Source organism: Ahaetulla prasina, chromosome 1, assembly GCF_028640845.1.
Source record: "Ahaetulla prasina isolate Xishuangbanna chromosome 1, ASM2864084v1, whole genome shotgun sequence".
Classification (NCBI taxonomy): domain Eukaryota; kingdom Metazoa; phylum Chordata; class Lepidosauria; order Squamata; family Colubridae; genus Ahaetulla; species Ahaetulla prasina.
Window position 1 is genome coordinate 377,524,944 of NC_080539.1, and position 13,380 is coordinate 377,538,323.

The following is a 13,380-nucleotide window of genomic DNA, read 5'->3' on the forward strand; positions in this document are numbered from 1 at the left end:
AGTCGTTCAACCCTTGTCATGGTCTGATCACTCTCTTCTTCGACTGGACCTTCGAACCACCTATCCCCATCCCAGCTGACAACCTCAAGACCTGCCCCCGTCCCCCCGTCTGAATCTACCCAGTCTGTGTCCAGCCCCTCCCGAATCTGAGCGATTTTATCGTGCAGATACTGTCCAAAATCCTCAGCACGACCTTGCAAGGGGTCCTCCCTGGCCCCCTGAAAAAGAAGGGAGCGGGTCATCCTAAACAAGGCGGCTGGGCTATTATCTGCTGATGCGATGAGAGCGGCAAAATTTCGCCGCCCTTATCGCCACTAGATAGGTCTGAATATGAGACCATTGGCCCCCACGGCGAAGGTTCGCAATCTGGGCGTTCTTCTGGATGCACGGCTGTCATTAGAAGATCAAACGACAGCCGTCGCCAGAGGAGCTTTTTATCAGGTTCGCCTGATTCGCCAGTTGCATCCCTTCTTAGACTGGGATGCCCTATGCACGGTCACTCATGCCCTTGTCACCTCCCATCTGGACTACTGTAACACTCTCTACATGGGGCTCCCCTTGAAGAGCACCCGGAGGCTTCGGCTGGTCCAGAATGCAGCCACGCGGGTGATAGAGGGAGCAAGTCAAGGCTCCCATATAACACTACTCCTGCATAGGCTGCACTGGCTTCCGGTGATCTTCCGGGTGCAATTCAAGGTATTGGTTACCACCTTTAAAGTGCTTCATGGCATGGGACCTGGCTATTTACGGGACCGCCTACTGTGATCAACGGCCTCCCAGCGACCAGTGCGCTCCCACAGAGTGGGCCTCCTCGGGGTACCGTCGGCTAGACAATGTCGGCTGGCAACCCCCAGGGGGAGGGCCTTCTCTGTGGGGGCTCCAACCCTCTGGAACGAATTACCACCAGGTATTCGCCAACTCCCTGATCTCCGGACTTTCCGACGCGAGCTGAAAACATGGCTGTATCATCGCGCAGGACTGGCCTGATAGTTTTAATTGGGAATTTTAAATGGGTTTTAAGGAGTTAGCCTAAATTTAAATATTTCATTTTAAATTATTTTAATGTTTGTAATATTGTTTTTATATGGCTGTAAACCGCCCTGAGTCCTTCGGGAGAAGGGCGGTCTAGAAATATAAACAAACAAAAAAATAAATAAATAAATTATCTTCCATTGCTTTCATATCCCAGAATTGCAACCTACCTGGATTGCCCAGTACAATGTTCTTGTACTTTTTTTTTTTAATTTGAATTTATATCCCACCCTTCTCTGAAGACTCAGGGCGGCTTACATTGTTAAGCAATAGTCTTCATCCATGTGTATATTATATACAAAGTCAACTTTTATTGCCCCCAACAATCTGGGTCCTCATTTTACCTACCTTATAAAGGATGGAAGGCTGAGTCAACCTTGGGCCTGGTGGGACCTGAACTTGCAGTAATTGCAAGCAGCTGTGTTAATAACACAGTGTTAATAACACAGCTGCCCCCAGGACTTCGACAGCTTTCGGACCTTCGGACCTTCCGCCGCGAGCTTAAAACATATCTATTTAATTGCGCAGGACTGAGTTAGATTTTAGTTTGTGGGTTTTATCTTGGGTTTTAATTTTTATATTTTTAATTAAGGCTTTTGAATAAGTTTTTTAATTGTTTTTAGAATTGTATTTATTGTATTTTTTGTTTTTTAAATGCCTGTAAACCGCCCTGAGTCCTTTGGGAGATAGGGCGGTATATAAATATAAACAATAAATAAATAAAATAAATAAATAAATAAATAACAGACTGCTTAGTCTGTTGAGCCACCAGAGGCCCTTACTGTCAGGCCTGGAAACCATACTAGACTTTAGGGTTCCAGACGCTGCCACATTTTTCCCCTGAGGGGAAGAAAGGGGGTTGAGGGGTATGGTAACATTCTTCAAGTGGTCAAGGTCGGATGGGGTTCACATCTGCAGGAGGAGTGGCGAGAAGATATTCAAATGAACTGGGAGAACGTGGGACCATGTGACCAGCAAAGGGATTAGGGGGGTGGGACTCTTGGGGTTTGTATAACTGAGAAAAGAATCCGGAAGTTCAGTTTTGGAATTTCACTCATCGTGTGCCAGTTTCCTCATGCTAGTAAAGAACTCTGAAAGACAATGGCTTCTGAGTTTTTTTCATGCAGAAGAGGTTTTTCTGGAACCTTGACACTTACTTCTGCCCAAGGTGTAAGTGTCTAAAAAACTGACGGACACTGAACGCAGATGGGCAATTTGGGAAAAGGAAGCCTTTGCAGTGCGCTGGGCACTCCTCTCCTGGAGACACTTCCTTGAAGGGGGAAAGGAACCATTTGAGGTGTGGACGGACCACAAAAACCTCGAATACTTAAAAACCCCTTGAAAGCTTTCTCCCAAACAAGTTCGATGGGCTCAGTTTTTCAAACGGTTCCATTTCACCCTCAAATACATCCCCGGCGACCAAAATCTACTGGCTGACGCCCTATCTAGGAAACCGCAATTTGACAGCCAACGTGAAGAGGTAATACATGCGATGATTCCTGATAGCGAACCGGCCAGCCAAGCACTTACTCGATCGCGATCACGCCGTGGTACTAACATCCCACCAAATAAACTACTAGCGGAATTAAAATCAGCACTCACTCACGATGTTTGGTTTAAAGAAAACTTGCCAGACCTCACCTTAAGGGATGGAATACCCTGGAAGGGAACCAAGATTTATGTACCCGTCGCTATGCGGCTGCCTATACTACAGAGAAGCCACGACTCTCGCCCAGGAGGTCACTTTGGATTTTTAAAAACTCTCCACTTGGCTAGAAGACAATTCTGGTGGCCAAAAATGAAATCAGATGTCGAAGACTATGTGCGGAGCTGTGCTACCTGCGCCACCATGAAGTCCAGACCAGGGAAACCCCCTGGACTCCTACAACCCGTAGCCAAACCCACCAGACCCTGGGAAGAGATTGCCATGGATTTTATTGTTGAACTCCCACCTAGTGGGGGAAATACGGTGATATGGACCGTAGTGGATTTGTTCTCTAAATAGGCCCACTTCACTGCGTGTAGCGGATTGCCATCGGCGAGAAAATTAGCAAAGCTCTTCGTGAAACAGATCTACAGACTGCATGGAGTTCCTAAAAGGATAATATCCGACAGGGGTGTTCAATTCACAGCCAAGTTCTGGAGGGAGTTCCTACAGTCCATTGGGTCGTCTCAAGGACTTAGTTCTGGGTTCCATCCGGAGACCAATGGGGCAGCTGAAAAATTGAACTCGATGGTGGAACAATACGTACGGTGTTATGTAAATTACCAACAAGAAAACTGGTCAGATTTGTTACCATTTGCAGAGGTTGCATATAATAATGCTGTACACAGCAGCACGGGGTTAACCCCTTTTCAAGTAACCACCGGCATGGACTTCGTTCCAATGCCTGAACTCCCCGTGCAACCCCCCACTTCCGTTTCCCTAACGGACTGGATGAATTCATTGAAAAAAGGTTGGGAAAATACAAAAAAGGCCTTAGCTGTGACAGCTCGGAATTACAAAGCCCAAGCTGACAAACACCGTTCCCTTCAACCCCCTTTTCGCATTGGAGATAAAGTCTTTTTATCTACTAAGTATCTGAGGTTGAGAATACCCAGCAGAAAATTCGGTCCAAAATTTTGGGTCCTTTCCCCATTGTAAAAATTATTAATCCCGTTACCGTCCAACTCAAGCTCCCTCGAATGTTGAGGAAAATACACCCGTATTCCATACCAGCTTATTAAAATCTGCTAGACAATCTGGTCTGAGACCTCAACCTGCCGCTCCCCCACCACTCTTGATAATCCAAGGTGAAACCCACTATGAAATCAAGAAAATCCTTGACTATAGACTATACAGAGGTCAATTACAATATTTAATCCACTGGAAGGGATATCCATTATCTGAATCTACTTGGGTCAAAAGTTGGAAAGTAAATGCAGACAATTTGATTAAACAATTTCACGACACTTTCCCTGACAAACCTAAAAAACCTTTTGGAGGGGGGAGTGGGGGGTAGAAGGGAAGTGTGGACCACTGACACTCTTCTTTATTAATTCTTTGTTTTCTTTCCTAGGATATAGCTTCTTTTCCAAGGGGGGACGCCTGTCAGGCCTGGAAACCATACTAGACTTTAGGGTTCCAGACGCTGCCACATTTTTCCCCTGAGGGGAAGAAGGGGGGTTGAGGGGTATGGTAACATTCTTCAAGCGGTCAAGGTCGGATGGTGTTCACATCTGCAGGAGGAGTGGCGAGAAGATATTCAAATGAACTGGGAGAACGTGGGACCATGTGACCAGCAAAGGGATTAGGGGGGTGGGACTCTTGGGGTTTGTATAACTGGGAAAAGAATCCGGAAGTTCAGTTTTGGAATTTCACTCATCGTGTGCCAGTTTCCTCATGCTAGTAAAGAACTCTGAAAGACAATGGCTTCTGAGTTTTTTTCATGCAGAAGAGGTTTTTCTGGAACCTTGACACTTACTTCTGCCCAAGGTGTACATGGCCAAGGTAGGGAAGGCTGAAACCTGACCACCACTGAACAAGAGGGTCATTCCATGTCAAGTGGTCTGATTTCAGGAAAGTGCCAAGGTTGACCATCACGGATTTTGATGAAATTTGGTGTGAACATGCACACATGTCCCTAATGAACATTGGTAACAGCGCTTCAGTTACATCATCAGGTCGACAGTATCAATTCCCAGAAGTGATGCTAAAGAATGTGGCACATAAATTCAATAACATATAAGCAATCATTGGAATTTGGCAGTTCATATGAACAGTATGGACTTTGGCTTGGAAACCATATAAGATACCCACTTTAGGCTTGGGAACCTAGGATAAGCTGTCCAATTGCTGGCTTGGGAAGTGGACAGATACCAAAACAAAGCTTTGGAACCTCGAGGAAGAACCCAAACTACAGGCTTGGGATCCTGAACCAAGAAACCTACCCGTGGCTGATATTGCATGGCTATCAGGTATGCCACCTATGGCGATGGGGTTGCTAGGTCAAGTGCCTGAACTGGTAGAGACAATGTCACCATGGACCAACGCAATATAATAGTAGTAATGATGTCTATATAAAACAAGACAATACAATAATAGATTGGATGTGACTCTGCCATAGCAATGTCCTCCATTTTGTCCCTATTTTTAGGGCTTTATACATCAGCAATGAAACACCAACTCTACTTTTTTAGGGGGTTTGAAACATGCTCTTTCTAATGAGAATGATTTAACAGAGTTTCCAAAAGGTCTTTTTTTGTAAAAGTGAGCTGAAAATACCCTATTTTTGGCATTTTTACAAAAATCATCAACTTTACACTCAATTTGTAAACTATTGGAAAGCAGTAGAATGAAATTTTATATTCGACAACCTTGTGCTGCTAAGTTATTACGCACAAAGTTTCACATTTCTCATATATTTTCTTCCAGAGATGTAAGAAGCCAAACTTTACCCTTTTTTCGCACCACAGTCATTTTTGGCCAAATTTGCTTCTAATTATCTAGATGGAGATCACTCATGATAATTTTTTTTTTTTACTAGAGCACAACAAGTTGTATAAGATGGCCAAGTTTTGTTTCTCTCAACAAAATATTGCCGGAGATATTATGTCTCAAAGTTGCTGAAATCTCAAGAGTCAAAGGCTGCGGTATGGGGTCATACAAATGACTGTATCTACCCAAGTATTGCATTGGCAAACATAACAATTTACCAATGTTTATTGGGGACATATGTGCATGTTCACAGCAAATTTCATTAAAATCCGTAATGGTCAACCTGGGAGCCCCAGACCACTTGACATGGAATGACCCAAGACACATAAACTGAAACGGCAAGACTGGGCCAAGAAATATCTGAAGACAGATTTTGCAAAGGTTTTGTCGACTGATGAGATGAGAGTGACTCTTGACGGACCAGATGGATGGATTAGGGTTAGGGACCATGGCTGGATCAGTAACGGGCACAGAGCTCCAGTTTGATTCAGACGCCAGCAAGGTGGAGGTGGAGTACTGGTATGGGCTGGTATTGTAAAAGATGAGCTAGTTGGACCTTTTTGAGTTGCAGATGGATTCAAAGTCAACTTCCAAACCTGCTGCCAGTTTTTAGAAGACACTTTCTTCAAGCAGTGGTACATGAAAAGGTCTGCATCTTTCAAGACGACCATGATTTTATGCTCCATCGCATGAATCGAAGTACTTCACTGCGTGGCTGGCCAGTAAAGGCCTTAATGATGAAAGAATAATGACATGCTTCCCTTCCTCACCTGACCTAAACCCTATTAAGAACTTGTGGGCCCTTCTTAAATGGGATATTTATGGTGAAGGAAGACAGGACACGTCTCTGAACAATGTCCGGGAGGCTGTGATTGCTGCTGCACAAAAAGGTCATCATCAACAGATCAAGAAACTGTCAGTGAATGGATGGCTTATGACTGTTATTGAAAAGACGGGTGGCTATATTGGTCACTTTTTTGGTTCTGAAATGTCAGAAATGTTTATTTGTACATTTTGGGTTGTTTGTTTTTTATTTCACTTTAACAGATGCAAATAAAAGAGTGAGATGTGCAATTTTGTTTTAATTTAGTTGCACAATAATTGTGCACACAGATATTCTAAGGAACTCAAAACCTCCCTTTCACTTTCTTAAATATTAAGGTTTGAGGTGTATTAACATATTTGATTGACGGAGAGCACTGTAATTGTTCAATGATAAGATTAATCGCTCCAAATACAATTTGCCTAATAATTGTGCACACAGTGTATATGTATACACACACACACACACACACAAAACAATAAAAATACAAGTTATGACTAAACAATGGGAGGGGAGGGAGCAGGATGCATGAGGGGGCAGCTCTGGAATCCCAGGGGCCGCAGGGATCTCAGGAACACCCCATGGCTTTGTCTCTCCCACTAATTCTGGGAGCATGCCCTTCTCGTCTTCTGAGCCCAAATGTTGACCATCCATCCTCTTAGAGAAGGAGTGAAATTCACTTACCTTCCCTACCGGTTTGCAAATGTGCGCACGCCGTTGTACGCACATGTGCAAAGCCTTCTGCGTATGCACAGAGGCTTAAAATCGTCACAAAAAAGCAACGTCATGATGTCCGACTAGGAGGGCAGAGCTTCCCACAGCCACCGCTATCAGTTCATCCGAGCTGGACAGAACCGACTGAATTTTATCCCTGTCTTGTAGTGACCTTTTTCTTTGGCCATTTCATCTAACATTATATATATTTTTGGTGACGTCTTTTGTTCCAGACCTAGCAGGTCATCTACCTGATCCTCAGAAGCTGATCCTCTCTTTCAGGAGCTCTCATCACCATCCTTACGAGGGCTGCCGTTTTTGTTTACATCCATATCTCACAATGCTTGTCATGTCCTTCTTAGAAATTGCCTCCTCTCCTGACTTTAGCCAGGGAACTTTCTATGGTCTATATTACAACTCCCATAATTTGAATTACAGGTAGTTCTTGACTTACAACAATTGGGATTGAAACTTCTGTTCTTAGGCGATGCCTGAGTGATACCCTATTTCATGACCTCTTTGCCAGGTTCAAACAAATTGCTTGTTAAAATGGATCCGGTTTCACCCTCGCCATAAGCCCCCCTGGGAAGGCTTCTGGTTTCTTATCTTTGTTAAGTAACCAATCCTCACACAACAGATCCCCAAACAATCCACTTTGGAAAAAAACAGAATAACAGAGCTGGAAGGGACCTTGGAGGTCTTCTACTCCAACCCCCAGCTTAGGCAGGAAACCTTACACCACTTTCCCACAAAGTTATTTAAAACTTTTTTGTTGCCTTTTTAAATTTCCCCAAAATTTCCCCAACCAGTTTTGACTGGTTGCATTATTCTATTTAAATCTTTCTTAGTTTTACTCTTATCTTACAGCAAAGTGGATATCCATACATCAAAAAGTGCCTGATCACTCAATCCAATACAGTACAACCAACACGTCGTAAAAAGGATCACACTACATCAAAAGCATTTCAGAAACCACCAACAGACTATTACAACCACATGGAATCAGCACAAACGCACAACTACCTCCCCCCACCCAATATCCTAAGTAAAGCAAAAGACCCAGCAGTCCCAGAGGAAAAAAACAGGATTCATCTACCACATATAATGCAATGAGTATAACCACCAGCATGTAGGGCAAACAGGCAGAAGGCTGGCAGAACTCTGGAACGAACTTCCCCCTGGTTTACGCCAATTGCCTGATCTTCGAACCTTTCGCCGTGAGCTGAAAACGTATTTATTTATTCAAGCGGGACTGGCTTAAAAGTTTTATTAAATTTTTAAATTAAATTAAATTAAATTTTTAAATTGGGGTTTTTATGTATTTTAGGGTTTTAAATTGTTTTAAATTTTGGCCATGTAAATTATATGCTTGGTTTTAAGTTTTGTTTTAATGTGTATATTGTGGGGTTTTTACTATTTTGGCTGTACACCGCCCTGAGTCGTTCGGGAGAAGGGCGGTATAAAAATTTAATAAAATAAATAAAATAAATAAATAAGAACTCATCCATGAACAGCAATGAGCAGTCAGAAGACACAATGAAAACGCTTCGCTTTCACAATACATGGACAGACATAACCATAGTTTCAACTGGGAAACTGTGACCATCCTAGACCAAGCCAAGTTCAAAAGTGCCAGGGGAATTCCGGAAGCCCGGCACTCTGACAAATTGGCCATCAACGGGACACATAAACAAGACCTACATCCTGTGCAAAAGAGACACTCAGCAAAAAGGGAACAAAAAGACCAAAACCCTTCCCCACCAACAATCAGCACACTGATGAACTCCAAGATTAACATCAAGGTTTGTCGTATCTATTATTATGGAATGTTTTTTCAGCTTCCCTATGGGACATCCCCATCATTGCCCGGCTTAGGTATTCAAATCACCTACAGATCCCCCTGCTCAGCTCTTAAATAACAGACAGGTATAAATATTTTAATGAAATATATAAACATAGAGCTAGAAGAGCACTTCTTCCCCAGAAACTAATATGAGTTTTAAAGCATGCTTAATTTTTTAAAGAGAGCATACAATGCTGCCCCCATCTCAGTTAACCAGACAACAACAATTGTTTGTATACAGTGCCATTTACGGGTAGTTTTTCTTTTTGCTAAAAACTAACCCAGGATCAATTCCCCTCCACCTTATAAAGGTGTCTACTGAGGCCATTAAAAAAACCCTGCAAGAGGCCCAACTGTCTTTTTCCCACTGAAAGGGACTGAGCATAGCTTCACTGGAGAAAGGAAGGGGCGTAACCCTCTCCTTGGCCACCCGCCCAGTGAAGGGGTTGAGAGGTAGCAGATCAAGCAATTGCAAAGCATAGACTGGCTGAGCAATGTGCAGTTACATCTCTCTATTAAAGCAGCCCACAATTTTTGCAGATTGCAGCTATACAACTGGTGCTCTCCAGGGGTGCAGGGGGGAATCGTTTTCCTCAGGCTTATCTGGTGATACTATCAGAATCAAACCAGGAATATTTTGCGTAGAATAACTGTTGTCCTCTCTGCTTCTGCTGGGCTGCCTTAAGGAGGAACAGAAGGAACTCTGGTTGTCTCTCTCAGCAGGGCCAATGAATTCCCCCCCAGAGGAGTTACAGAAATGATCTGAGAAAAACTTTTGGCAATGCATGACAATTCCTGGAGGGTTGATGAGACCCCAGAAAACTAGAGTAGAGTAAAGGCAGAACACTGCTACGTGAAGCAGTGAGATCCCCTTCAAAGGAGGACTGGATGGTCATCTTTCCAATTCAATACTTTAGGGGCCCCCAGTCTGCAAGGCAAGAGCCTACCAGTAAAAAAACCAAGATGTGCTATTTCTTTAACCACCACTACTGTTTCCTTGAGGGTGGGGGGGTTATATTTGTTCCACAATTTACAAACGTTTATCAATTAAATGGTCAATGTTACTTTCATTAGAAAAAATGATTCTGCTTTTCAGTTTCCTCAACATTTTATCTAGAAGTGCCTCATGCTTGACTATGGGGAAGAACACACAAAGACGGAGAAAGCTCACCTGTCCTATGTCCAGCATATCTGCATAGCTGAGCAGGGCCACTGGGATATCAATTTCCTCATACTGACTCCGGTTACCAGCGGGGGGCACCTGATGAGAAGAGTGGAAAGAAAAGTAGCACCTAAATATACCACCTAGGAAACACCAACTCAATTGAATTGAAAAGAATTTTTATTGGCCAAGTGTGATTGGACACACAAGGAATTTGTCTTGGTGCATATGCTCTCAGTGTACATAAAAGAAAAGACGCTAGAATTGTTACAAGATATCATGTTTAGGAACACAAGGGCCATAGGGAGACCAAAGAAAAGGGCAATACAGACAGGACAGAATCACTTTAAACCTTCACAAATGGGTTGTGACCACAGCAGAACTTGCAGAAATGGCTGAATTGATGTTTGATTAGAGACGGAACAGCAGCTACTGTTATAAAAGACTGTAAACCTTTTATGAACTTCATGTAGATGAAAATGAAGAGATGGTTTCTGAACGCACTGATTCTTTGGGGTTGCAAAGGGACCCATGGGAGGCAACTCAGAAGGGGGAAACAGTTTCAAAGATGTATATGACAATTGAAAGTCATTCCTTTACTACATATAGTCTTCTTTTTGCTTTCTAATGTTCCAACACATTCTCGCTTTCTTTTTTCTATCCCGTTTCATCTTTTAACTTTGTGAAACATTTCCTTAATCAAGATCACAAAAGGGAAAACAGGACGACGGCAGCCCTCCCCTCCCTCCTGGCGGGTCGGCCAGGTCGGAGTCCCCAGCCCAGAAGGGTCCCCGCGAGCGGACTCACCAGCCTCTCCTTGCTGACGATGAGCAGCCCCCTGGCGCCGTTCACCTGCGCCAGACGAACCTTCTCGTAGAAGGTGCAGTTGCCCCGCATCACCATGGGCACCGCGTTGCCGAAGCCTCCCTCGGGCACCTCGGAGGCCGCGCACAAGACCGACATCGTCTGATCCTGCAGCGCCAGCAGGGACTGTGGGTGGAGGGGAGGAGGAGGAGAGAGGCACCGGGGGAGCCCTTCCGTCAGCCGGCCCGGCGGGGACCCGCTCCCCCTCCACCCAGCTCCTCCCCACCCCCGAGGCACTCACCGCCTTGGCCAGGTCGTGCGGCAGGTGGGCCCACTGCGAGTTGAAGAGGATGCAGTAGTCCTTCCCGCCGCCGCCGCCGCCGCCCTTCTCCGGGAAGACGCGCACCACGCCGAACTCGCTATAGACCTGGCGGGAGGCAGAGCAACCGGGACAGCTCGGGGACCCTTCCGGACCGACGGACGGCCAGCCTCCCCCTCCCCCCCCCGGCTCCTCCGCGCGGGCGCTGACCTGGGCCACCAGCAGCGCCAGGATCCATCCGCGCGACCCGGCAGCCGTCATGGCCAGAGGCGACCCTCCCGTCTCCCGGGGGCACCAAAGGCAGCAGCGGCGCGGAAGGCCGACCCTCGCCAAGCAGGAAGCGGGTGCCCGTTACTTAGCAACCCCGGAAGTTTCTCCCCGGCCGGGGAGCTTTGCCTCTTCGGGGCCGGAGACGCCTCCCTCGGAGGCTTCCGGGAACGGGAAGCCAGAGTCCGTGGCAGGGCGACCCGGGAGCCCCTCTCGAGCCTCGCCTTGCCGCCGGAGCTGAACGGGGATCGACCCGAGGACCCTCGCGCGAGAGCCCCGGAAATCTCGGTGGCTCGCGGAGACGCCCGCCGGTCACGTGACCGCGCTCCCCGCCGCTAATTGGAGAAGAGGCGAGAGGTTGGTCCCGGGAGGGCCGTGGGCGGAAGTGACGCCACGAGGGCCCCGGGATCCCCAGCGAGAGCAAGATGGCGGTGAGCAGCGGCGGCTGGGGGATGGGGGGGGGTGATGGGGGGCGCGCGCCTTTCCTCTCCTCCGGGGGGCGTCGGGGCTTGACGTCCTTCTGCTCCGCCCGCAGGACAAGGAGAAGAAGAAGAAGGAGAGCATCTTGGACCTCTCCAAGTACATCGACAAGACCATCCGCGTGAAGTTCCAGGGCGGCCGGGAAGGTGAGTGGCGGCGGCCGGGGCTGCCGAGGGATGGGAGTCCTGCGGTCGCACGGAGAGTGCCGGCCATTTCTCTCTTTGTCTCCCCACAGCCAGCGGCGTCCTGAAAGGCTTCGACCCACTGCTCAACCTGGTGCTGGACGGCACCATCGAGTACATGAGAGGTGGGTGCCCGAAGGCCCCCCGGCGGGAGGGTGGGGGGCGGCCCTGGCGCGGGGCTTTCGCCTCTCCCCTGAAGGGGCGGGAGATGGGGTGGTGCTCCTTGGCGCGCTCGGGCGGGGGTGGGTGGTCTTTCTTCTGGGACGCTTCATGATCCAGCTAGGTGACCTCATGGGGGGGTTCCTGTTCTCCCATCTGCCGCTCTGGAGCCAGAGCCTTTGCCCAGGGGAGAGGAACCCCCCTCCCCACCTGGCATCTGCCTATCCATGTAACGCTTTCTGATTCACCTACGTTTTCAGATCCGGATGACCAGTACAAACTCACGGAAGACACGCGCCAGCTGGGCCTGGTGGTCTGCAGAGGGACCTCCGTGGTCCTCATCTGCCCGCAGGACGGGATGGAAGCCATTCCGAACCCCTTCATTCAGCAGCAAGATGGCTAACCGGCCTGTGGTTCAAACCTTGGGAGAAGTGGAATGCAGTTTCTGGAAAGAAGCCACATTTGAAGGAGAAATTATTTTTTTATGCTCATTTTGTATAGGAAGAGGACCTTATAACATTTTTTCTTATTTTGTATGACACTTTGTGTGGGCCAGGAAATAGTCTTAAAGTGAGGTGATGTCATTTGTCTACAGCGGGCTTGGACCATCTTTCTGCTGTAAACGATTGAAAGTACATTGGAAGGTTTGGTAAAATACGACAGACTATTCTGGTTGGTTCCTGTTCTTTTAATCTCTGGATAAACAATGTGATCTCTCCCTGGTTTGGTCCCATGTACTTGGGCCTTCATCTTTGCTGTTAATTCTGTGTTGTTTTCTCAGGAAGGCATCTAAGACAAGTGAACAGCAGCCATGTGAACATTTAGTCATAAAAGAAAAGGTGATAAAATTTGTGTAGTTTGTCAGCATTCATCTTTTCATTCCTCACTGAAGGAGGAAAATTTATTATTTGACAAATAATAAAATGCATCCTGAATCTTCTCACAAGTTGAATGTAGGAGAATGTGAAAACTCATGGGCAGAGCACACTGAGAAAAAATTATAAACGGCGTCAATTTAAATGGTACACTGGGTTTGAGGCCCAACAGCTGTTTTCTTCCAAACGATTCCTGAGATAGAATCTTGAACCTGGTCTGGGTCTGCTTGCTTGGTAACATAC

General features: G+C 46.5%; 2 protein-coding genes across 4 annotated transcripts in view; one reads left to right on the forward strand and one right to left on the reverse strand.

The window, feature by feature from the left end:
• The window catches only part of SPPL2B (signal peptide peptidase like 2B), a 28,648-nt gene extending 16,935 nt beyond the window's left edge, over window positions 1-11,713 (reverse strand). For 2 of the 3 annotated variants that reach the window (XM_058163761.1, XM_058163763.1), the window contains exons 1-4: window positions 11,385-11,710; window positions 11,157-11,282; window positions 10,859-11,041; window positions 10,061-10,150 (exon numbers count right to left, since the gene is read on the reverse strand). In XM_058163761.1, the coding sequence (XP_058019744.1) occupies window positions 10,061-10,150; window positions 10,859-11,041; window positions 11,157-11,282; window positions 11,385-11,435 (450 nt within the window). In that variant the 5' untranslated portion in view covers window positions 11,436-11,710. Of the gene's footprint in view, window positions 1-10,060; window positions 10,151-10,858; window positions 11,042-11,156; window positions 11,283-11,384 lie in introns of all 3 variants that reach the window. The other variant, XM_058163762.1, reaches the window with a different exon arrangement.
• A 23-nt stretch (window positions 11,714-11,736) lies between these two features.
• LSM7 (LSM7 homolog, U6 small nuclear RNA and mRNA degradation associated) lies at window positions 11,737-12,931 on the forward strand. The gene is made up of 4 exons (XM_058163764.1): window positions 11,737-11,872; window positions 11,977-12,067; window positions 12,157-12,228; window positions 12,523-12,931. Exons 1-4 carry the CDS (start codon window positions 11,867-11,869, stop codon window positions 12,663-12,665), a joined length of 312 nt encoding a protein of 103 aa, XP_058019747.1. The 5' UTR covers window positions 11,737-11,866; the 3' UTR covers window positions 12,666-12,931.
• The last annotated feature ends 449 nt before the right edge of the window (window positions 12,932-13,380 follow it).

Coding starts and splice junctions, on each gene's coding strand:
- LSM7 (XM_058163764.1), top strand. Junction 12,068..12,156: donor GTTCCAGGGCGGCCGGGAAG/GTGAGTGGCGGC, acceptor GTCTCCCCACAG/CCAGCGGCGTCCTGAAAGGC. Junction 12,229..12,522: donor CACCATCGAGTACATGAGAG/GTGGGTGCCCGA, acceptor CTACGTTTTCAG/ATCCGGATGACCAGTACAAA.